Consider the following 24,100-nt stretch of genomic DNA (forward strand, 5'->3'; position numbering starts at 1 on the left):
GCCTCCCAAAGTGCTGGGATTACAGGCTTGAGCCACCGCGCCCGGCCCCAAATTTTCTTTAATAGTAGAAATACTGTCTACCTGCATCATCCATTGAGGTAGCCCCAAGCCACAGATGGCTTCTGAGCCCTAGGAATGGGGCCAGAGTGATGATGGAGGTAAGTTTCAACTTTTATTTGAAGTCAATTAATTTATATTAAGTAGCCACACGTGGTTAGCAGCTACTGCACTGCACATCAAATGTCTAGATGTGCTGAATTCCTGGGGGCAGGTGGGGAGGGCAAGTGTCTGGGGACAGGCTTGGGACCTCCAGCAAAAGCTTGGGAAATACTGGGCACATGTGGGTCCCTGAGTGGAAGAAAGAATCAGGGTTTCAAAGCTGGAATGGATGGTAAGTAATGCTTGCAGATGGTGGTCTACAGGCCAGGCACCATGCCACATGCCATGCACGCTTTTCTGTCCCATGTCCAGGTGGGGCTGAGACAGCCAAGCTGCCCCCAAAGTCCTCAAGTGAGACTTGGGTTTGTGGTCAGCACGTGGCTGTCCTTGAACGACTTCTGGACGGAGTTGTGCGGGGAGAGGCATGCCCTTGTTGCTCCACTGTCCTCCTTCCTGCTGCTGCCTGGAACATCATCACAATGGCTGGAGTTTGGGCAGCCATTTTGGACAAAGAGACAGAAGTCAGGGTTTTACAGCAGGCCTGTCCCACTGCAGAGCTCAGGTTCTGCACACCAGGAGGAAGGCTGAGGAAGAGGAGGGCCTGAACCCTGATGCCTGTGGAGCTGCTCCACTTTGCCTAGGATACTCAAGTCCGGGCTCGATTTATACAAAAAGTCTTCAGCCATCTATTTTGTTTTTGCAGCCATGACTCTGGGTTTCCTGAACCTGTTCCTAAAAGATGCATCAGGTAATATTGTCATCCCCCACTGCACAGGGGTCACAGGGCTCAGGTACCTGGGACAGCTGCCAGGTATCAATGGCCAGGGGCAAACCTCAGAGAGCTACGGAGGTTTTCAGGGGGAGGAGGTGGACAAATGGGTCTCGGAGATTTAGGCCAGCTAAAGCAAAGCAGGAGGGAACCAGGAGAATCAGCTGGAGTTGGTGGATGCAGCCAAGCAGTAGGCAAGGAGGTTCCAGGGCCAGCCGGGAGGATGTCAGCTCCTGCCTATGTATCTCAGGGTACCCCCAGGCCTCTGCCAACAGCCAAGCCCTGACTCAGATGGGCTCTGCTTCCTGGATGAGTGCGAGTGTGTGGGCGTGGGAGGAGCCCTCCTGCCAGCTGCGTCTCTTCCTGAGAGCAGTGTCTCCACTAAAGTCTGCAGCCAATGCCTCATGGGAGACACGTACTGCGAGCTTCCTGGGGCCTCTCCTTCCTTTTCCAGCTTCACTCTCCTGGGAGTTCATCTGGGTTCATCACTTGAAATACCGTCCATGCAATGGCGACTGCCCAGTTCACATGCTAGCCTAGAGCTCGTTCCTGGACATCACACTCCTGGACCTACCCAGGTGCCTCCCTGATGTGCCCTCTCCCTTGGCCTGGCCTGAACTGACCCCCAGGCTGTCCCCAGGCCTACCCTGCCGCTGCCTTTCCCCACTTGGCCAATGGCAGCAGCCAGGCGGTGCAGGAGCTCAGGCCCAGGTACTCAGGGTTACGATCAGCCTTTCTCTCTCATATCCATACCCACCAGGACTCCGCCTGACTCCTCCAGCCAGCATCTGCACCCTCCCCTGCCCTGTGTCCTTAGCCCTACCAGGGTCTGGCCCCAAGGCAGTGGCCTTTGCCCTGGTCCCCCGTCTCCCACCCCCTCAGCCTGTTTCCCCCTCAGCCACCAGAGGGTGCCTGCGAGCACCTGAGCCAGGTCCTGGTGCCCCTCTACTCAGAACTCTCTGTGGCTCCCACCTGACTCGGACCCTGACTTCATCCCCATCTCTGCCCAGAGAGGTTGTCTCTGACCCAGCACTGGAAGCATCCCTGGGTGCAGATGTTGGGTGGAGGAGTTTCTCACTCGACTCCCCTTCTAGCAGGTGGAACCCCAGGGCAGGGACTGCTGAGAGCAGGTGCTCACTGAAGGCTGTGGAGTGTGAATGAGTCCATCGGTCTTCACCCTGAGTCCTCCCCGGGGCCCAGGGCCCCTCACCTCTGTTCCGTGTTGAAGATGGCAAAGACGTGCTTGTTGGACATGAAGCCCTTCTCCACATCACGGATCTTGAGGTTGTCCAGAGGCAGCATGTACTTCTTTTCTTTCTCCTGAGGGTGGAGGGAAAGGACTCACCCCGAGCTGTCCATGTGACAACTCAGGATGCCCCAGGCCAGAGCGTGCAGCATGTGCCACCACCAGCTGGGGGCTTCACATGCTGGTCACTGCTGCAGATGAGCTCATCTGCCACCCCTCCCCATCCCTCCCTCTGTCCTGGCCATGCTGCCCTCTGTGATGACCCCTGAGTATCCCAGGTGGGTTCCTACCCCAGGGCCTTTGCACGCCCCAGGCCACTGCCTGATCCTGACACTGGCAAGGCTCCCTCCTGCCCTAACTCCACCCGCACCCTCCCCACCTTTTCCCTCACATAACACATCATGTATCCTGTGCTTATTGACCTGGGTGCCTGACTGCCACTGGACTGACTCAGTTTCTCCAGGGCAGGGACTCCTGTTTAGTTCACTGCTGACATGTGGCTGACTGCACACACAACACAACCGCTCCTCCCCTCATGTGGAGTGAATGGAACCTTTAACTGGGCTTCATCTTTGAAACAAGCCTAGGAGTGAGTTGCCTCTGTGATGCCATTTTACAGAGGGGAAGACTGAGGCAGAGAAAAGCAGGGCTGGGTTTTAAACCTTGGCTGCCTCAGGACATTTCAGGGCTGGATAGCTGACACCTGGGCCAGGTGCTGCAGAAGCCTCACTCCCTTTGTTTATCATTCTCATTATTATTTTAATAGAAATGGGGTCTCACTATGTTGCCCAGGCTGGTTTTTGTTTTTTTGATACAGAGTCTCTCTCTGTCGCCCAGGCTGAAGTGCAGTGGCAAGATCTCAGCTCACTACAACCTCTGTCTCCCTCATTCAAGCAATTCTTCTGCCTTGGCCTCCCGAGAAGCCAGGACTGCAGGCGCACACCACCACGCCTGGCTAATTTTTTTGTACTTTTAGTAAAGACGGGGTTTCACCATATTGGCCAGAATGGTCTTGAACTTCTGATCTTGTGATCCGCCCACCTCAGCCTCCCTATCATTTGCTTTCTAAGGGTGGCCCTGTTCAGGAAGCACCAACCAAGTGCCAGGCATGGCTGTCCCAACTGCAGAGGAGGCAGCTTGGAGGAGGTGGGCCCCTCGGCCAGGGACAAAGGGCTGGTGAGTCATGAAGCTGGGGGTGGCACCCTGGAACCTCACGCTCACCCAGTGATGTATATGCCCACCACGTCACAGCAGCAGCAGCAGCTCTTGGGGACCCATGCCAAGCACTGCTCAGCCTCAGTTCATGGATCCCTCCCAGCTCAGAGAGGGAAGGTGGCTGCCCATGACCACACAGCAGGCCGTATAAGCCACAGCAGGGCTTTGGAGGCCAGGCCCCCATGACCCAAAGCCCAGTCCTCTCCACAGTGCCCCTGGCCCTTCTTTTTCCTGGCCTGTCTCTGGAAACTCCTCAGGTCCCCTCACTGGGCTGCCCCAGCACAGAGCCTAACCTGGTTGCTGCCTCCAAGTTGAAGAGCAGCCACAGTGACTGTGGAGGAAGAGGCTGGGGCTCCTTGGCAAGTGGGGATCGGCTGAGTGTTGGGACTTTGTGAGGGGAGCCAGGGTGGAGCAGTGGCCTTGGCACACGGGCTCAGGCCATTAGGAGCTTAGCATGGTTGAGGTGATGCCAGCCCTGCCCCTTCCTGGCCGTGTGCCCCTGGGCAAGTCACTTCCCCCCCACCCCCCATCTGCACCTCGGTTTCCTCGTCTGTCCAAGGAGGATGAAGGAGCTTGGTGCCCCCTGAAGAGCTGGTGCCCAGGGATTTTTTCTGGCTGCTCTTGTGAGCAGCTCTGGGGTCAGCCTGCCAGGCTCTAGGCAAGGAAGAAGCAGGGCAGAGTGTAGGAATAGGGGATGGGCAGCCATGGAGGGAGGACGCCGCTGTGGACCAAAGGGAGGGAGAGTGGTGAAGAAAGCCCGCACCCCTCATCCCAGGAAAGGCTGGGTAACACAGGGCCTGGGTCCCTCCAACCTCTCAGGGAAGAGTTTTGGGGGCTTTAAAAGGAGCCAGGGGAGGGGGCTCAGCAGGAGCCCTGCCCCCCACCCCAACATTTGCTCAAGGGCCTTTGCTGCCCTGACCCTATCGTGTAATGAGGCCAGAAGCTTCCAGTCAGTGGGGCCAAGTAACTGAGTCACAGGCCTTTCTGGCTCATGCCACATCTGGAACTGTTTATAGTAGGATTCCGCCCAGAAAGTGGCGGCCGCCTCCCTGGTGCTGCCGGCACACACACTCTTGAGTGTACGCACGCGCGCGCGCACACACACACACGCGCACGCGCGCGAAGAAACTGAGGCATGTGTGCGCCCCTCCTCCCCACCCCCCAAAAGAGTCAGACTTTCTCCTGAGCCCAGAAGCCACATCCCAAACCCTGCCTCCTGCCTCCGCCTCCCCCACTCTTTAGGATTTCCTGAAAACCCAGAACTTTCTCCAGATGCGAGCTGGCCCCAGCCTTGCCACGTCAGAAGGGACAGAGCGGATCGTCTCGGGAGAAGCGGGGGCTTCCCTGGCTGCTCAGAGGTGCTGAGGCACGGCCTGGCCTGGTGGCCCCGGCGTCTGCCTGGGGGCACCTGCGGGATGGACAGCCGGCCCCGCCAACCCAGTGTTCAGACTACCTGTTCAGGAGGCTGTCAATGTGTACAGTAGTCTGCACATTGGTTAGGCTGGGCCTGGGCAAGCGGCGCGTCGAGACAGGCCCCCCAAACTCGCCAGCATCCTTGGAGTAAGGCAGGTCTGGAGGTGAGTGTCATTTTCCACCACCCCGTTTCCCACTGCGGTGGAGCCTTGCATAGAAGGTTTGAGGGCGTGGGTGGGAGAAGAGGTGCTGGGGAAAGTCAGAGGGAGCCGCGGGACTGGCTGAGGGGTTGGGGGCCCTGGCCCTGTCAGTCTGCCATCCCCACCCCATGGCTGTAAATGTCTCCTCGTTTATTTTTAAATAAAGAGATACTGATGTCTTGCATGTCACTGAGGCGTCTCTAAGAGGGTGGCCTGCTCCTTGGGGGTGGCTGCCACGTGTGTGACTCCAAGGGTCCCTTTGGTGGCGGGGGTCAGATTCCACGGCTGCCCCCTCCCGACTGGAGCCTGCTTTGTGTCTGGGGCACACACAGGGCCTCTTTCACAGGTCTGCAGCTTCTCATTATGGCCGGCACCTGGCCCTTCTCCCACTGCTGCTCCACACTCTGATCGGGGGCCCCAGAGGAGGCTTGGGGGCTCTGGCTTTCTACCCGCAGATCAGCGTGAAAGAAGAGGCGATCTGAAAACTAGACCTGCAGTGCTGCTAGGCAGAGAGCCACCAGGCTGAGGTTCAGGACTAGAGGTCCCTCCAGGGCTCGCTGCCCCAGGCCTAGCACTCCCACCCAGGGGACCCTGGAAGGTCCCCAAAGCCCTGAGCTGAAAGGCAGGGGACCAGCTCTTAGCCTGCCTGACAGCTCACACACAACAGCGCAGGCTGGTTTCTGACTGCAAGGCGGAAAGAGGGGAGAAAAAGTGAAAGGGTACCCCACCCCACCCCGGCCATTCTGAGGAGCCATCCGATCTGGACATGTGAGTTCCTAGAGGAGCCTGAGGGAGGGAGGAGGCTGCAGACCACGCCTGGCCCCACGCTCCTCCCATATCCCAACCCCATGAGGTTCGCTGGATCTGAGGTTCTGGAAGGTTCCACAGGGATCCCAGAAATGCTTGTATGGTGGCTCAGCAGACTCCACCACCCTGGGTTTAGAAACAGTGCCCCAGGCCAGGCGCAGTGGCTCATGCCTGTAATCCCAGCACTTTGGGAGGCCGAGGCAGGTGGATCACTTGAGGCCAGGAGTTCGAGACCAGTCTAGCCAACATGGTGAAACCCCATCTCTTTAAAAAAAAAAAAAAAAACAGTGCCCTAAACTGAGTCCCACAGAGGCCTCAGGGATCCTGAGGCTCCACAAACATTCCAGAGATGAGCCTCTGGCCTTGTGTGGAGTGGGATGATCGCCTTTCACCCCAACGCCCTTGGTCAAGGGGACATCAGGCCTGGGTTGCAGTGGAGGCGTCTGGATGTGGGGCTGGGGTGCCCCTCAGGTCAGGGGGCATAGGCCCGCAGACATGCACTGGGGAAACGTCCACCCCGGGGGACCCTCCACTGGTCCCCGACGTGGGTCAAGTCACCACTCAGAGCCTTAGTTTCTATACCTGGCAGACTATATAGCCACCCCCATGGCAAGTGTGAGGATTTCCTCATGGGGAGCAGGGTTCGCCTCAGGTGTGGCCTCAGTGGGCTCTCTCAGCCATTGAGCCCAGCACAGACCAGGGGTTCACAGCCAGAAGCCCCACCCACCGCTCCTCCCTGGGGCCAGTTGGGGTCCCCCAACCTGCCTTCTCTCTAACCCTGGGACTTCCAAGCCCAGTCCTGCCTGTCCTGGGGCTGGGTTGGCTGCCAGCAAGCCCCCAGTGGGAGGCACTCCTACAGGGCATCCCCCCAAACCTGAGGGGAGGAGAGCCAGGCAGGGCAGCTCCAGGGGCCTTAGGCAACCCAGGCCTCTCCACTGAGGTCGCCTGGACTGAGTTGGTGGCTTTGCCATCCCAGGGACCATGGGGACTGGTGGCTGGCCCTGCACCTGACACAGCCCATGCTCAAGGTCATAGATAGCCTTGGAGCCAGCCCTGGGCCACGGCAGGATCTGGGACAAAAGTGCATCTCTGAGCCTCCAGCCCCTCCTCTGTGCACTGGGAGTAGGTGGGTAGGTTCCCTCCTACGGAGAGGAGCTAGGAGGACTTGATGGTGGTGACCACCAGGAAAATACCTTGGACACATGCTGCAAGCCAGGCACAGTGCTGGGCTCAAGTACCAGACCTTCCCTGCTGGCTCCCACAGTCCAGAGGGGAAGGCCACAGTCCTGACTTTATAGGTGGGGAGACAAGATATGAAAGGTTAACGCCATGCAACCAATATCCTGGTGAATCCCGGTGTCAAGCCCCAGCTGTCATGCTCAGAAACAACCAATACCCACTTCTTTCTTAGAAAGCGGTAGAACTGTTAGCTGGGCGCACAGTTCTCACACACAGGGGCCCTTCTTTCCTTTCTTTGGGCTGCTAGAGGCTACATGGTGATGGGCATGGGGCAGCCTTTTTTTTTTTTTTTTTTTTTTTTGAGACGGAGTTTTGCTCTTGTTACCCAGGCTGGAGTGCAATGGCACGATCTCGGCTCACCGCAACCTCCGCCTCCTGGGTTCAGGCAATTCTCCTGCCTCAGCCTCCTGAGTAGCTGGGATTACAGGCACGCACCACCATGCCCAGCTGATTTTTTGTATTTTTAGTAGAGACGGGGTTTCACCATGTTGACCAGGATGGTCTCGATCTCTTGACCTCGTGATCCACCCGCCTCAGCCTCCCAAAGTGCTGGGATTACAGGCGTGAGCCACCGCGCCCGGCGGGGCAGCCATTTTAAACTGTGAAGGGAACCCTATGTTAAGCTGGCAACAGGGGAGGTGGAGACAGGCCCTGGACAGTCTCACAGCACAGTGCCACCAAGCTCACTGAGACATGAGCAAGAAACAGACTTCATCTCTTTAAGTGCCTTCATTATGGGACTGTGTTACAGATGCAAATCCGTAGCCCACATAACACAGCCATGGCTCATGGGACAACCTGCAGTCTTCTCCCAGAGTAACCAAGACAATGAGAGAAACACAGTTCCCTTTGCCAGGGACCCTTCAAAGTCAACCTGGACCGCATCAGAGTAGCAACAAGCTGTCACGCAGAAGTGGCTTCCTTCCCAGGCCACTAAGCCATGGTTACATCAAGAGAATTAAGCAAGAAATGGGTTGATCAGGACCATAAAAAAGAACGAGATTCCGTCATTTGCTGCAACATGAATGGAACTGGAGGTCATTACGTTAAGTGAAATAAGCCAGCCACAGAAAGACAAATCTTGCATGTTCTCACTCATTACGTGGGAGCGAAAAAGGGTAGAAGAGGAGATCTCACAGAGCTAGAGAGTAGAAAGGTACTAGAGGATGGAAAATGTGGGGATAGGCAGGGGGTAAAGAGAGGTGGGTTAATGGGTACAAATACACAGCCAGAGAAAAAGCATTAAGTTCCACTGTTCAACAGCAGAGCAGGGTGACCGTAGTTAAGACTACAGTTAACAACAATTATCTGTTTTTTTTTTTTTTTTCAGATGGAGTCTCACTCTGTCGCCCAGGCTGGAGTACAGTGGTGTGATCCTGGCTCACTGCAACCTCCACCTCCCGGGTTCAAGTGATTCTCCTGTCTCAGTCTCCCAAGCAGCTAGGATTACAGGCACCCACCAGCACATCCAGCTAATTTTTGTATTTTTAGTAGAGATGGGGCTTCACCATGTTGCTCAGGCTGGTCTTGAACACCTGACCCCAGGTCAATCACCCACCTCAGCCTCCCAGAGTGCTGGGATTACAGGGATGAGCCACTGCACCTGGCCAACAATGTATTGTCTATTTCTTCTTCTTCTTTTTTTTTTTTTTTGAGACAGGGTCTCGCTCTGTGGCCCAGGCTGGAGTGCAGTAGTGAGATCATAGCTTACTACAGCCTCTATCTCCTGGGCTCAAGTGATCCTCCCACCTCAGCCTCCTGAGCAGCTGGGACTACAGGCACACGCTGCCATTCCCAACTATTTTTTTTTTTTTTTTTGGTTTTAGTAGAAACGGGGTAATGCTATATTGCCCAAGCTGGTCTTGAATGTCTGAACTCAGGCCATCTTCCCACTGCAGCCTCCTAAAGTGCCAGGATTACAGGCCTGAGCTACCGTGCCTGGCCTTGTATATTTCAAAGTAGTTAGAAAAGAGGACCTCAACTGTTCTGAACTCAGAGAAATGGGGAATACCAAGGTGACAGACACCACAAACACCCTGCTACAATCATTACATATTCTGTGCATCTAATAAAACATCACAGGGACCCCATAAAAATGTCAAACATTATATATATATTTTTTTACATGGGACAATCAGGAGGGATGCTGGATCAGCGTGGAGAGCAGGGGCTGGTCAGCAGCGTCCCTGCTCAAGGCTGCCCTCCCACTTGTAGTGAATGAGTCCCTCCCATGACTCGGCACTCAACACTGCTCCCTGAAGTCATCACCCAGGGGCCTCTCCACTTCCTTCCTATAATGACAAGCATGTAGGGATCATTCTGCACACTGTGGCCAAGCACCGCACAGTGGGCAGGGACCGTCCTAGCCCACTTCGCAGACAGAAAAACTGAGGCCCAGAGAGGCGAAGGGCCTGGCTGAGCCTGTAGGTGATGGAACTCCAGCACCCCTGCAGCCTGGCCGCACGCCTGAGCCCTTGACCCTTGGGCATGGCCCCTTCTCTTGACCATGGGGCAGTGAGAGCCTGTTTCTAGTCTGCCGGTGACTCTGTCACCCACTATCTTCCTTTTGGATTCTAGGAGCTGACCCCATGGGGGATGGGTATAATTCGAGCCTCCTGGCACATGGTGGCTGCTCTCCAGCCGTGGGTGATGGTTCTCATGACTCAGGCAAAATGGTACAGTGACTGAATGAGTGCTGCCCAGGGCGGGTGCCCATCCGCTCTTCCCCATCTGTCCCACCACCCACAGCAGCCCCACTCCCGCCTGCCACTCACCTCCTCATCCTTGTACCAGGACAGCGACTCGGCAGTCAGCACAAACCAGTACTCCTTGGAGCCTCCCTTCATCAGGCTGATGTTGTTGATGGTCAGCCAACCCCTGCGGATCACCTGAGGGGAAGCACAAAGCTTAGCGGGGAACCCTGCTCAGCAGCCCCGGCCACCCCCAGCGCAGTGGCCTCGCCCACAGCTCAGTGGGAAACTGAAAATCTTGACAGACACTTCCAGCCCAAAGCCCAGGAAACCCAGTTCCACCCTGCCCCAAGCACTTCCAGCTGGAAACCAACATGGGTACCACCTGGGCAGGTGGGCGGATAGACTCACTGGGACAGGGCCTGATGGGGGAGAGGGACACGGAGGCCTGATGGAAAGGGCCCTGGGGATGGAGGAGTCCCCAGGGCTTGTGTGGGGGGCTGTGGCACATGAAATGTGACATCTGAGGAACTGCACTTGTTTGAGTGAGACAGGGTTTCAAGGGGTGCTGTCCACACGGAGAGTCTGGGTCAAAGATGTGAACCCAGGGGCCCTGCCTAGGGACACTGAAGGAGTGGGGCTTATGTCCCAAGCTGGCTACAAGCCTGGTGGTCGCCCTTTTGACCAACACATCAGGGTTCTGGGCTGGGAGATCCCATGGATGGAGCTCATGTGGCTGTGGCTGTCGTCTGAGTCAGAATCCAGGCCTGCACAGGGGACTCACCTGACAGCTAAAGGCAGGCAGCCTGGGGGCTATGCTCGCACGCTCCCTGGCCGCTGGAGGCGTGTGTGGGCCGAAGCCCCCCACCCCACTCGGGACTGGGGCCCCTGGGAGCTGCAGGAAGCACACAGAGGCACGCGCAGGGCGGCCTGGGACCCAGGCACTGACAGACTTGGCCAAGCTACAAAGGGTGGGCTGAGCATGGCCACAGACAGCTGCGAAGGGCTGGCCTGCACCCCCCCCATTGCAGAGCATGGCGGGGCATGGCACGGCATGGCAGGAGCATCAGAGATGGGGCCTCCAGGAATCCATCTGTGGCCCAGATGCTGTCCTAGTGGGGGGCAGCCCTCTGGAGGGGCTTCACCTGGACTACCCAGACCCACCCCAGGTCTGTCAATCTGAACAGGGCCATCAGCCCACAGCTCCAACAGCTCCTTGGTGGCTAGCTGTGAATTCTAAGCCCCAGGAGGCCATGAAGACGGAGGTGGCTAAAGAGTGCCCAGGGACCGCTGGGCCAGGCAGAAGTCACTGCCCAGGCTGGGGACAGCATGAGATGCCACTGGGCGCACCTTGTTAAGGCCAAGGGCACAGACTTCTCCCTCCCTGGGATGAGCAGACAGGACTCTCTCAGTTGTTTGGAGCCGGCAGTGACCCCTGGCATCTGGCCATTCACGGGCTGCCTGGTGGTGGGTGAAGGGGCTGAGGCTAGCAGCCCCTGTGAGGTCACAGCATGCCCTCCAGGAACTCAGTGACGAGCTCTCCCTGGTCTGCCCACGATGTCCTAGTGTTAGCACCAAAGGCCTGGCATTCTCAGAATGCCTTCATTCACCCAGGGGGAGCTGGGCGGGGGCACTGCCTTGGCTCAGCCCAGGGTTGGGCACAGAGTGAATACTTACTAGACCCTGGTTCAGTGACTGAATGACAACCATGTGAGGGAAAACAGAGGGACAAGCTGTCAGTGCTCCCCCAGAAAAATGTGGGGCCTCTGTACTCCTAGGCCTCGCCCAGTTCCTAAGGAGAGAGATGTGCCCATGCACCTCAGTGGCCTGGCTCTCCTGCCTCCAGCCAGCCGGGGTTAGTATCGGTCAGAGCTGGAGGACAGGGCCCATGCTATGCTTTGGGGTACATGGCCACAGGGCCAGGGCACTGATCAGGTCACAGCCAAGCCTCGGGGGCGGGAGATCTGGCAGAAGCCCTGAGGTGCCCTTCTCCATGTGGGTTCAGAGAAAAAAATCCACCCCAGGGAGCTGCAAACTGTGGGTAGCAAACATAGGCACTGTTAGCCACCCACAACTTGTGACCCAGAGAAAAGGGAGGGGCCAGGCCTCAGCAGAAAGTCAGATTTGCATCCAAGGGACACCTCCCAAGGACTTCTACCACCTACCTGGGCTTAGAAGGAAGTGGGGGTGGGAGAACAGAAAAGGTGGCAAGGCATCACGGGCTGGGGTGCACAGTGACAGGCAGGCAGGCACATGGGGCAGCACGAGTGACAGGGCAGGCAGGGGGTGGAGGGCAGGGATCCCCTGACAGGCTGGTCCAGCCTCTTTTCCGGGTGAGGGTCCTGGCCCAAGTCTCCCAGGGAGAGATGGACATCATAGCTGGGAGACGCAGAGGCCACGGCCACACTGATGGCGGCACTGGACTATGTGGCCTCTGGTAGGAAAAAATGAACCCCTAAACCTCTTGGGGTACAAGGGAAAGGGTAGGTTCCTGGCCTTGGCCTGGCAAATTCAAGGTGACTGGGGGGAACACGTGAGGAACCTGAAAACCACAAGCCCGAGGCCGATTAATTCCTCCCAACACTGCCCCCACCCACAGCCCTATCTGCACCACCCAGGCCATGGGAGCAGCGAGGCCCTGGCATAAGACCGGCTCAGCTACAAGAAAGATCCCAGGATTGCCAGAAGATTCCTGCCAGAGGGCAGTGGCAGGGGTGACCAATGCCTTGGTGGCTGGCAGTGGGATAATGTCCCAGAGAAGGGAGCCTCTGCTAGGACTGGAGGCCCAGGCTGTGCTGTCCAAGTGTGAGAGCGAGGCTGGGGTGAAACCCCAGTTGCCTAGAGGCGAGCTCCTTGAGCTGGGCTCAGCTCTCAGATATGAGCAGCAGCTGCTTCCCACTGGGCTGGGCTGGGCCTCACACCCATCTAATGCCTCATACCAGGCCCCAGCCGAGGGCTGTGCACAAAGAAAGGAGGTGTTACCCACAGCAGGGACGGACAGCAAATATGATTCATCTTGGGGGCCATGTCAATCGATTGGTACGAGATACCTGGAGCACTGTGGTGAGAATTCTGGGCGTGGCAGGAAACGGTGCTAGGATCAATTAGTGTTGCCCATCACAGGCAAAGGACAGGAGAAAGGGACAAGTGGAACAGAAGAGCCTTGTCTATTTTATCTGGAGGACAAGAGGCAGCATCTAGGAAAGGGGCTCCTGATAGATTAGTCATGCCTGCCATGCATACAGGAGAGGGTATCATATGAGGAAAAAAATAAATACCTTGATCACTTAGCCACATCTGCTATAGAACACCCATGCTGGCATGCTTATTTGGAAAGAATGCCAGGATTGATTAGCAATGTCTGACATGGGTATGTGCTAGAGGAGCAGCACAAGGCAAAGAATGCTAGATCAACTAGACATTTCTGCCATGGGCACAAGAGGAGAAGATTTCTGCCATGTGGAAAAATAAGCTCTGATCCATGAGTGACATCTGCACAGGAGACAGAAGGAAGACAGGCAGTGCCAAGAATGACTTCTGGTCCGGCTTAAGTGAGATCTTCCATGGCCAGAGATGTGAGGGGAGGCAGGGGCGGTGTGTAAGTATTTGCCATCCCTAACCTACAGTAAACCATAAAAACCTTCAAGGAACTGGCTGCAGGAGTGCGCCTTCAAGGGTGGCGTTCCAGTTAGTGCCTGTGTGAATCAACTTATACCCGGGGCAATGCGAAGTCTAGCACCGGCTGTGGCATGGGGTTTCCAGGTTAGCTCAATTTTTAGTATTTTTGTTATTTGGAGGGGTGGGGAACAGGAAAGTTAGGGGAGGGCGGGGTCTCCATCACCACTAGATTCTCTAAAGTTTGCTACCACACTAAGTATGTACTTACCAGGATCTCCCCCTTTGAATATGCAAAGTTAGGATTGTGGGTAAATCAGGGAAGAACAGGTGGAGGAAAAGAGATGGAAGGGACATGAAGGGGACAAAGAAAAAGCAGGAAAAGCACAAAAACAGGAGAAGAGAAGAGCAGGGGAAAAAACAGCAAAAGAAAAAAAATTACATGCTATTAATCATATTCATGGTGTTAATATTTAATTCATTATCATCTTTTGAAACAAAAAAGCAATAACATATGTATTACCTACGGCAAGCGCAAAAATAAATCATGCAATGGTTACGTTTGTCTTTCCCGTGGGTTCTACGATCCTGCAAGTTACACGGCGGAGTCCCCACCCCGACCCCTGCCCAACAGGGAGAAGGGAGAGACATAGGCGGAAATTTTGCAAAGATTATGGGTTGTCTTTTCTTTTCTTTTTTTTTTTTTTTAAAGACAGAGTCTTGCTCAGTCGCCCAGGCTGGAGAGCAGTGGTATGATCTTGCCTCACTGCAATCACCGTCTCCCAGGATCAAGCAATTCTCCTGTCTCAACCTCCTGAGTAGCTGGGATTACAGGCACCCACCATCACACCAGGCTAATTTTTTTGTATTTTAGTAGAGATGGGGTTTCACCGTGTTTGCCAGGCTGGTCATAAACTCCAGACTTCAGGTGATCCTCCCACCTTGGCCTCCCAAAGCGCTAGGATTACTCGCACGAGCTATTGTGCCTGGCTGGGTTTTCTTAAAAATTAATAATAAAGTCTGGGTATGGTAGTTCAAGCCTGTAATCCCAGCACTTTGGGAGGCTGAGACGGGTGTACGGCATGAGGTCAGGAGCTCAAGACCTGCCTGGCCAATATGGTGAAACCCCGTCTCCACTAAAAATACAAAAATTAGCCAGTTGTGGTGGTGGGTGCCTGTAACCCCAGCTACTTGGGAGACTGAGGCAGGAGAATCACATGAAGCCAGGAGGTGGAGGTTGTGGTGAGCCAAGACCATGCCACTGCACTCCAACCCCGGCGGCAGAGTGAGACTCTGTCTCAAAAAAATAAATAATAATAGAAAGGCACTGAAAGCAGGCACTGATAAAGCCATTCATATTTTACAAGGCCTCTAGCTGGGTTAAGATGTTAAAGTACAACCCTTTGTGGCTCAGGGCTTCTCCAGGTGTGGGACTCCAACTATCCTAGGTTCCCTTGAGCTGCTGGAGACAATGTAGTTTCCAGCGGCTCTCACCTATGGGCTCCTAATCCCAGGGGCTGTGTTGGAAAGCCCAAAGAGGTCACAGACCCCTGCTTAAGGGAAAAAGTTCTTTCTTTTTATTATTATTTATTTATTTATTATTATTTTAATTTTTTTTAGAGACAGGGTTTCACCATGTTGGCCAAGCTGGTCTCAAACTCCTGGCCTCAAGTGATCCACCCACCTTGGCCTCCCAAAGTGCTGGGATAACAGGCGTGAGCCACCGCGCCCAGCCCTTTCTTTCTTTTTTTCTTTCTTTTTTTTTTTTAAGGGACAGGGTTTCTCCATGTTGGTCAGGCTGGTCTTGAACTCCTGACCTCAGGTGATCCACCAGCCTCAGCTGCCCAAAGTGCTGGGATCACAGGCGTGAGCCACTGTGCCCGGCTAAATTCTTATTTTTCTTTCTTTTTCTTGTTTTTTAAATAGAGACAGGGTTTCACCATGTTGGCCAGGCTGGTCTCGAACTCCTGACCTCAGGTTATCCACCCGCCTCAGCCTCCCAAAGTGCTGGGATTACAGGCATGAGCTACCGAGCCTGGCCCTAAATTCTTATTTCTTTATTATTATTATTATTGGAGACAGGGTCTTTTGCTCTGTCACCCAGACTGGAATGCAGTGGCGCAATCCCGGCTCACTACAACATCTGCCTCCCAGGTTCAAACGATCCTCCTGTCTCAGCCTCCCGAGTAGCTGGGATTACAGGTACGTGCTACCACACCCAGCTAATTTTTTGTATTTTTAGTAAAGATGGGGTTCTGCCATGTTGCCCAGCCTAGGCTGGTCTCAAGCTCTCAGCTGAGCTCAGGCAACGCACCTGCCTTGGCCTCCTTAAGTGCTAGAATTACAGGCCTGAGCCACTGTGCCTGGCCTGATACTATTTTTTAAGACAAGGAGGTCTCACTGTATTGTCCAGGATGGCCTTGAACTCCTGGGCTCAAGTGATCCTCCTGCTTTGGTCACCCAATTAGCTGGGATGACAGGCATGAGCCACCATGCCCAGCTAATTTTTAAAAATTATTTGTAGAGACAGGGTCTTTATATGTTGCCAAGACTGATCTCAAAGTCCTAGCCTCAAGTGATCCTCCCACCTCCGCTTCCCAAAATGCTGGGATTACAGGCAAGAGCTACTGTGCCTCGCCAAGAGTCAGGTTCTAACCCTGGCCTTGGATGTCACATAGGGCTTTCCGGGTGGGTAAAATTTGCACATCTCCCAGAAACGTCAACATCTAAGTGGCCTCTAGAGGCCGAGAACAGATGGCCTGGTACTGAGGCTGTCGGGGGGCATTCCACTGTCGAGCTCCATCACCGGGGCTTGCTGTCACTCAGCATTCTCCCGCCCCCAGGGTGGAGCGGCAGGCTGCAGAGGGGTGCGCTACCTGATTGGGGATGGCCCTCTTCTTGTTCAGCTGTGTGCTCCTCTGCTGGGCACTGAAACCAAAGAACAGACAGGATTCATGTAGACAAGATGCTGGGAGGGAAGAAGGGCAAGAGGTGCATGTGGCCGTTCTCTCCCTGGGGACCAAGTGAGCAGCTACAGGCAGAGGCAGAGAGAAGCCCCCTGCACACAAAGAGCTGCACAAGGGAAACGGCCTGGGCACACTGAACAAGCAAATGTATCTGGTTCAATTGAGGCTTCTAGGCTCTCATCTCACCTGACTTACTAAAGTGTTGGTTATTTCCAGACGTCACTAGAATCCTGGAGTTTCTAAGAGGAAGTGTGAGAAGGTATTGCCTAAGCTGCATGCAGTGGCGTGATCACAGCTCACTGCAGCATTGACCTCCTGGGCTCAAGTAATTCTCCTGCCTCAGTCTCCCGAGTAGCTGGAACCACAGGTGCACACCATGCTCAGCTTTTTGACGTTTTTGTAGAGAAGGGGTTTCACTACGTTGCCTAGGCTGGTCTTAAATTCCTGGACTCAAGGGATCTGCCTGGCTCTACCTCCCAAAGTGCTGGGATTAAAGGCGTTCTGAACCACCGCGCCCGGCCCTTCTTCCTACTCTTCCCATCTCTTGATCCCAACACCAGCCTATAAGTGGCATCAGAATGTGGGACAGCTACTGGCCATGAAATGACACTCATCTTGCACTACTCCTGACCCAAATTTAGAGGACATCCAAGGTCGACAGGACGTGTTTCTATAAGGTTCCTTATTCATCCATAATCCGAAATCTCTTTTCTTGTTTATCCATCTTACTTCTTGGCTAGTTCATGCTGGCACAGACAAATCCCACTATATTTTACACATGGACACCTACTCCACCACGTCATGGTTCTAATATATTTTCTACTCTGACAATCATATCACTGCTTGCAAACAGCACATATCTCCTGTTACTTATCTGTCATATTTTCTTATTGCTTTGGCTGAAACTTTCGGAACAATATGGAAAAGCAAGTCAGCTTGGTCACCTTCCTTTCCTGACGACCTTGAGGGTTTTGTTTTAAAGTGCAAGTTGGCTGTAGGATAAGGGAGAAGTAGGCTTCCGTTTCTGGATCAGTAAAGACCGGAAAACTAAGAACAAAAGCAGAATTTTATCCAGTGATAATCCCAACATTCAGTAAGTTTATTACAGGGCTTCTTATCTGGGCTATTTATTTTTGAAACAGAGTCTCACTCTGTCACCCAGGCTGGAGTGCCCTGGCGTGATCATGGCTTACTGCAGCCTTGACTTCCCAGGCTCAGGTGATTCTCCCACCTCAGCCTTCCGAGTAGCTGGAATTACACCCCACCACCATACCCAGCTAATTTTTGTATTTTTTGTAGAGACAGGATTTCACCATGTTGCCCAGGCTGGTCTCAAACTCCTGGGCTCCAGCAATCCACCCACCTTGGCCTCTCCCAAAGTGCTGGGATTACAGGCATGAGCCACTGTGCCAGGCCTGGGCCCTGTTTATAATATACATTTGGAGGGCAATGGAAGCCTGGAATATCCAAGTACAAGAAGGATTCTGATCAAGAGCATCTGAAGGAGGTGGCACTGAGCTGAGCCAACCTTCTGAGTGATGGCTGGGTGACAGCGAGGCCCCAGAGTTGCTATTTCTTAAGGGCCTCCTGGCTCCCACTTTTGCCAGGCCTCCCTAAAATAGAGGCCCACATGGTGGACCCTCTCCTGAGCCTGGACCTCATCAGAAGCATCCTGGTGTTTTGGGGCAAAATCCAAAATCCTCCCCTGGGTGTGTAGGGCCCTCCTGGCAATGGGGCCTGGCCTCTGGCTCTCTTACCTCCACCTGCCTGGTTTTGTAGCCTTCCTTCCTGGGGTCCAATTCTCTGGGGTCCCCCCCATCACCTAACTTTTTCAGGAAGATCTCTCCAGGCCACGTCCCTGGCTCCCCTTTCCCACAGCCTGTCCCCTACCCTCTCTTCCTACTCTCACCATCCTTGTAACAATTTGTTGAAGGATTCCGTCCCCTAGCCTGCAGGCTCTGAAAGAGCAGGGGCTGCCGCTGGTGTGGTCAAAGTCCTGGCTCTGGCTCTGGCTCTGAGGGAGCGCCCTGTAGCTCTTCAGCGGGCCCCAGGGACGTCCCACCCAGGGCTGGGGCCACCCAGCCAGGGCGTACCCGTTCACACAGCAGGGCAAAGGCACACAGCAGGCAATACCCACCAGGTCACCAGCTGCTCAGTATAGTAACAGCTGGCGTAAGGGGGTGCCCAGGAGTCCAGAGCAAAGAGTGGAGTGGCCAAAGGAAAACGAGAGATTGTGAGAGGAACTGTGGATGAAGTGTGACAAGCAGACACATCAAGGTGAGGAAAACAGCAGCAAACCAGAGATGGGGACCAGTGCTGTGAGCCCACACACCCAGTGGCCAGGAGAACAGAGCCGGGGGGCTGCCTCCCACAGGCAGCCCACTCCCTGCAGGGCACAGGGCCCTTGCTCATCTCTAGGAGGGGTTCTGATGAGCCCCTCATTCCTTCCTCCCTTCCCCTCACCTACCTGGTGCCCAACACAGAACAGATCCTCAATCAGTTTTGTCAGGTGCATCGATAAATGTTCTATCTGGTGACTACATGGCCCGAGATTTGGCTCTAGTGGCCCTCCAAGAGGAAGCCTGCCTGGGCCCTCAAAAGGCAAGCCCCAAAGACCACCCTCTGGCCTCCCATGGGCCCTACACAGCCCCACCCAGCACTAAGCACACTACGTCTTAAAGGCTTGGGTGCCTGTGGATTCCCTGCATAGGGCCTTTCTCTGAGGGTGAGGAGCCAGGAGTGGGTTTGTCCACTGCTCTGTCACAGGGCCCAGAGAGGGGGCATACCAGTGGCAACATCCGACCAGCCTCGGGCAGGAAGGCCTGCGTGAGCCACCCCAACAATCTGAGTGAGGCCCAGGTGTGCCAAGGGGCTGGATGCAAACAGCAAGTGATGCCCGAGACCACTAGCACTGATATCGCCATCCTGCTGAAATCAGAGCTCCCCACTCTGGGCCCTCATCTGGGTGCCACTGAAGGTTCTGGTTTAAATCTACAGTGTATGCCTCGAAGCTAGGGAGACCCAGGTAGCACTTCCCAAAGAGCAGCTTCCGGAGCCCTGAGCCCATGAGATGCTGTCCAGGAAAGGGCAGAATCTGGGAAAAGCTGCACATGGGTCAATAAAGGCTCTGAGAAGTCCTGCAGGAGGGGGAGGTGCAGCAGCTTCGCCTCTCCCTGCAGCTCCGGCCATAGCACTGCCCTCTCCCTAAACTAACCACTAGGAGGCCTCACAGAAGGTATGTTTGTTGGGGACAGTGGAGCTGGGGGCCACTATCAGCCCAAGAGAGCTTCCAGATATTCTCAGGTGGCTCTGCTTTCACAGCAGGAACCCCTGACAGAGACTGACCCCTGATCTCTCAGAGAATCCCAACTCAATCACCTCCTTGGATCTGGGAGTGAGGACTGGTGCCGCCCGACCAGCCACTGTTTCCAAAAGTACCTACTTGGCAAAGCCGATGAAGTCCTCGTGGTTCGTGTTGATGTACGACTGCTCGATGTCGATCAGCAGAAGAATCTGGGGGAAAGCAGGGGGTCGCTGTGAGTACAGGGGCAAGCCTGGCAAGTGGGGGCTGCGACAGGGGCATTTCCCAGACTTGCCGGCAGGGAAGGCGTGGGAACCAGGAGGCTTCCCAGACAGGAGAACAGGGGGCTGTTGTCGCACTCCCTACAGCCTCACAGGCAAGAAAGCCTGGGACAGCAGAGCACAGCCAGGTAGCCCAAGGTGGCAATCACAGGAGGAGTCACTGTCCCCCAGGTCTGGAGTCTTGATTGATCCACTAACTGGCCATGTGATCCTGGGCCTCATGTTACTGAGCTGTGGAATGGAGGGACAGGAGGCTCAACTGCCAAACATTTAATAATGTGCTGTCAGGTTGTTTTTTTGTTTTTGTTTTGTTTTGTTTTGAGAAAATGACATTCTGTCTCCCAGGCTGAAGTACAGTAGAACAATCATAGCCTCAAACTCCTGGGCTCAAGCAACCTCTCTGCCTCAGCTTCCCAAGATGCTGGGATCGCAGCCATGTACCACCATACCTGGCTGATTTTTTTTTTTTTTTTGGTAGAGATTGGGTGTCACTGTGTTGCCCAGGCTGGTCCTGAACTCCTGGACTCAAGTGATCCTCCTGCCTTGACCTCCCAAGGTGCTGGGATTGCAGGTGTGAGCCACTGCAAGCCACTGCCTTGTAAAGTCTTTTTTTTTTTTTTTTTTTTGGAGACAGTCTCGCTCTGTCACCCAGGCTGGAGTGCAATGGCATGATCTTAGTTCACTGCAACTCCTGCCTCCCGGGTTCAAGCAATTCTCCTGCCTCAGCCTCCTGAGTAGCTGGGATTACAGGCACATGGCACACTGCCTGGCTAATTTTTTGTATTTTTAGTAAACAGGTTTTCACCGTGTTGCCCAGACTGGTCTCAAACTCCTGAGCTCAGACAATCCACCCACCTTGGCCTCCCACAGTGCTGGGATTACAGGCATGAGCACTTGTGTCTGGCCTGTAAAGTCTTTAGCGCCTGGTGTGTTCAAAGTGTTGCATTAAAACTGCAAAGCTAATTTGGCCAAGTATGAACACTAAAACAAAACACACACACGTGCACACATACACACACTCTCAAGCTAGAAGGCTAAAGTCTCAGGTAAGGAGCAGGGCTTGGGAGTCCACTGCACTTGCTGAAAGTCTCCCTCCCTCATCTCCCTTGTCTTATTTTGCCTAGGATAAGCTGGTCTATGGGAACCATGGATCCAAGCAGCTCACTGAGTTGGTTTCCATTCATAACAGGCCAGGCTGCTGGGAGGACGGGCTCAGATGCCCCTCACTAGATTGCCCTGGCCCTGGGCCAGTCACTTCCCCTTGCTGTACCTCCCAGTTCTGAAGAATAAAGTAGGGCAAAGCACTCAGACCTGTGGGCCTGCTAGAAAATGCCAGCATGCTCCATCTGTGGGAGCAACCGTGGCTGGTTTAGGAAAGCCTGAGTCTCCTCAACCCAGCACTCTCAGATCCAGTCCGGCAGCATGGTGGGTGGGACACCACAGGCTGTGAAAGGGCTGGCAGCATTCTTGCCAACAGTAACAACAAAAAGAATCAGACTCTTCCAAGCTTTTGATATAATTTCCAAGCTCCAGCAGCTACGAAGCATAGGCAGACCGGTACCCTGAGGGTGCAATTGGCCAAATCAAAACGGCACCTCTCTGCAGGATAAATGAGCCGATTTCATCGCATCAATGGCAAGGGGAGAGAGACCGTTCTTAACAAAGTGACATAACAAGCAAGGGCTTAATTCAGCTCTGGTTTCGACAAACAGCTGTAAAAAGACCACATAGAATAACTTGAGAGAATTGAATAATTGAGAGAATGTCACTCAAAACAGATCTGGGTGCAGTGGCTCACACCTGTAATCCCAGCAGTTTGGGAGGCCAAGGTGGGTGGATTACTTGAGCTCAGGAGTCCAAAGGCAGACCAGCCAATATGGTGAAACCCCATCTCTACTAAAAATACAAAAATTAGCCGGGCATGGTGGCTCACATCTGTAGTCCCAGCCAGTTGGGAGGGTGAGGCTGCAGGAGGAGTCTAAGGATGGCCCAGTGCTTAGCGGGTGACAGTCACAGCTGCAGGGGGAGGTAGTGACTTGGGATATGTGCTTGCATATGCCTTTCCAAGGAAGTGTTAAATGCGAAAACAGGAAAAGCAGGTTGGGCGCAGTGGCTCATGCCTATAATCCCAGTACTTCGGGAGGATGAGGCAGGTGGATCACCTGAGGTCAGGAGTTCAAGACCAGGCTGGCCAACATAGTAAAAACTCGTCTCCACTAAAAATACAAAAATTAGCTGGGTGTAGTGGCATGCGCCTGCCTGGCTACTTGGGAGGCTAAGGCACGAGACTCGCTTGAACCTGGGAGGTGGAGGTTGCAGTGAGCCGAGATCACGCCACTGCATTCCAGCCTGGGCGACAGAGAAAGACTGTGTCTCAAAAAAAAAAAAAAAAACAAACAAAACCCAAAAAAACTCACAAAACAAAAAGCACTCCAAACACCTTCCAGCAGGCAATTGGAGGCCCATGCTGTGCTCCATCCACTCCCTGAAAGACTGCTTAGTAATCAAAGCAGCAAACTACAGATACAACCGACAACACTCTTGGCTCCCAAATGCAGGACGCCAAGAGCAGGAAGGAAGGAAGTCAAGAGTCAATGGGCCTCACACTGTGGGAGTCCACTCGAAAGACTGTAGGATGGGGGCAGACTGGTGGTGACCAGGGCCTGGGGATTTCCTTTTCTTCTTCTTCTTTTTTTTTTTAAATGGAGTCTTGCTCTGTTGCCCAGGCTAGAGCGCAGTGGCACGATCTTGGCTCACTACAACCTCCGCCTCGTGGGTTCAAGCGACTGTCCTGCCTCAGCCTCCCGGGCAGCTGGGATTATAGGCACGCACCATCACGCCCAGCTAATTTTTGTATTTTTAGTAGTGACAGGGTTTCACCATGTTGGTTAGGCTGGTCTCTAACTCCTGACCTCGTGATCCACCTGTCTTAGCCTCCCAAAGTGCTGGGATTACAGGCGTGAGCCAATGCACCTGGCCCTTTTTTTTTTTTTTTTTTTAAAGAGACAGGGTCTTGCTCTTTCTCCCAGGCTGGAGGGCGATGGCATGACCATAACTTTCTGAAGACTTGATTTTCTGGGCTCAAGTGATCCTCTCACCTCAGCCTTCCAAGTAGCTGGGACCACCATGCCTGGTTAATTTTTTTATGCTTTTGTAGAGACAAGATTTTGCTATGTTGCCTAGATTAGTCTCGAACTCCTGGGCTCAAGGAATTCTCCTGCCTGAGCCTCCCTAAGTGCTGGGATTATAGCCATGAGCTACCATACCCAGCCTGGCCTGTGGGTTTTTGAGGGGTTGACTACAAAAAATCATAGGGACAGAAATTTTAGGGGGTGGTAGAACTAACTGCTCTGTATCTTGAGGCGAGGGTTACTTTGCCATACGCAGTTGTCAGCACTCACAGAACAGTACATTTGACATTTACTGCATGTAAATGATACCAAATAAAGAAGACAAAAGGCCAGTACCTGGTCCTTGGTTCTCCCCTCCCGTTCCCGGATGTAGGTGGTGACGATTCGCTCCGTCTCCTCTCGCAACCGGGGGTAGGAGCTGAGCTGGGGGAGCAAGCAGAGAGGCCTCATTGGTGGGGTCCTCGTGGCATGGGAAGCAACGTGAACCACACAGGTGGAAAATGTGGAGGGGGTGGGGAATGAGATAAGAGGGGGCCCACCGAGCCCCCACCTTAGTCCTGGCTCCCAGCGAGTCCAGCTGGGAGCTAAGAGCAGAAGAGTGGGGGCACCGTGGGCCAGAGAGAGCAGAAGAGCAGAGCTGCTTTTCCAGCCAGCAACCAGGAGGCAGGAGGCGGCATGAAAGCAGAAAAGCAGGGGCATGTTTGCCATCCAGGGCTTCAGGGCATCCCCCTCCTGCCCAGCACTGGGTGAGAGCAGGAACCCTGAAGGCCCACAGCAGTGTGAGTAGCGTCTGTTCTAGAATGGTAAGGGTGGCATCTGGGCCATCAGCCTCGGTGGGAACTCCTTGCAGAAAGCCACTCCTGATCTGTGGAACCCACTCCCCAAGTGCTTCCACCTTCCCCGCCTTCATCTGCAGCACTAACTTAACCAGACCTCATGGGCGGGGGAGTCCTATCTTCACAGTCTGGGTCAAGTCCTTGAGTTGGGGAAAAGGGAATGGTTAGTCTTACGTGGCCTAGACTGTGGGAACACGCAGGGCTACACACTGATGATGTGTTTCCTGTGTTT

At 54.3% G+C, this 24,100-nt stretch overlaps 1 protein-coding gene across 11 annotated transcripts in view; it reads right to left on the bottom strand.

Annotated features, from left to right (window-relative positions):
- The window catches only part of DNM2 (dynamin 2), a 107,564-nt gene that overhangs the window by 8,851 nt on the left and 74,613 nt on the right, over positions 1–24,100 (bottom strand). For 5 of the 11 annotated variants that reach the window (XM_032251771.1, XM_032251767.1, XM_032251763.1 and 2 more), the window contains exons 11-16: positions 23,369–23,455; positions 19,762–19,832; positions 16,230–16,281; positions 13,625–13,636; positions 9,823–9,936; positions 2,139–2,248 (exon numbers count right to left, since the gene is read on the bottom strand). In XM_032251771.1, the coding sequence (XP_032107662.1) occupies positions 2,139–2,248; positions 9,823–9,936; positions 13,625–13,636; positions 16,230–16,281; positions 19,762–19,832; positions 23,369–23,455 (446 nt within the window). Of the gene's footprint in view, positions 1–2,138; positions 2,249–9,822; positions 9,937–13,624; positions 13,637–16,229; positions 16,282–18,456; positions 18,487–19,761; positions 19,833–23,368; positions 23,456–24,100 lie in introns of all 11 variants that reach the window. The other 6 variants (XM_032251765.1, XM_032251762.1, XM_032251761.1 and 3 more) reach the window with 2 other exon arrangements.

The sequence above is a fragment of the Sapajus apella genome, unplaced genomic scaffold (assembly GCF_009761245.1).
Source record: "Sapajus apella isolate SASKATOON/1434 unplaced genomic scaffold, GSC_monkey_1.0 scaffold77, whole genome shotgun sequence".
Classification (NCBI taxonomy): domain Eukaryota; kingdom Metazoa; phylum Chordata; class Mammalia; order Primates; family Cebidae; genus Sapajus; species Sapajus apella.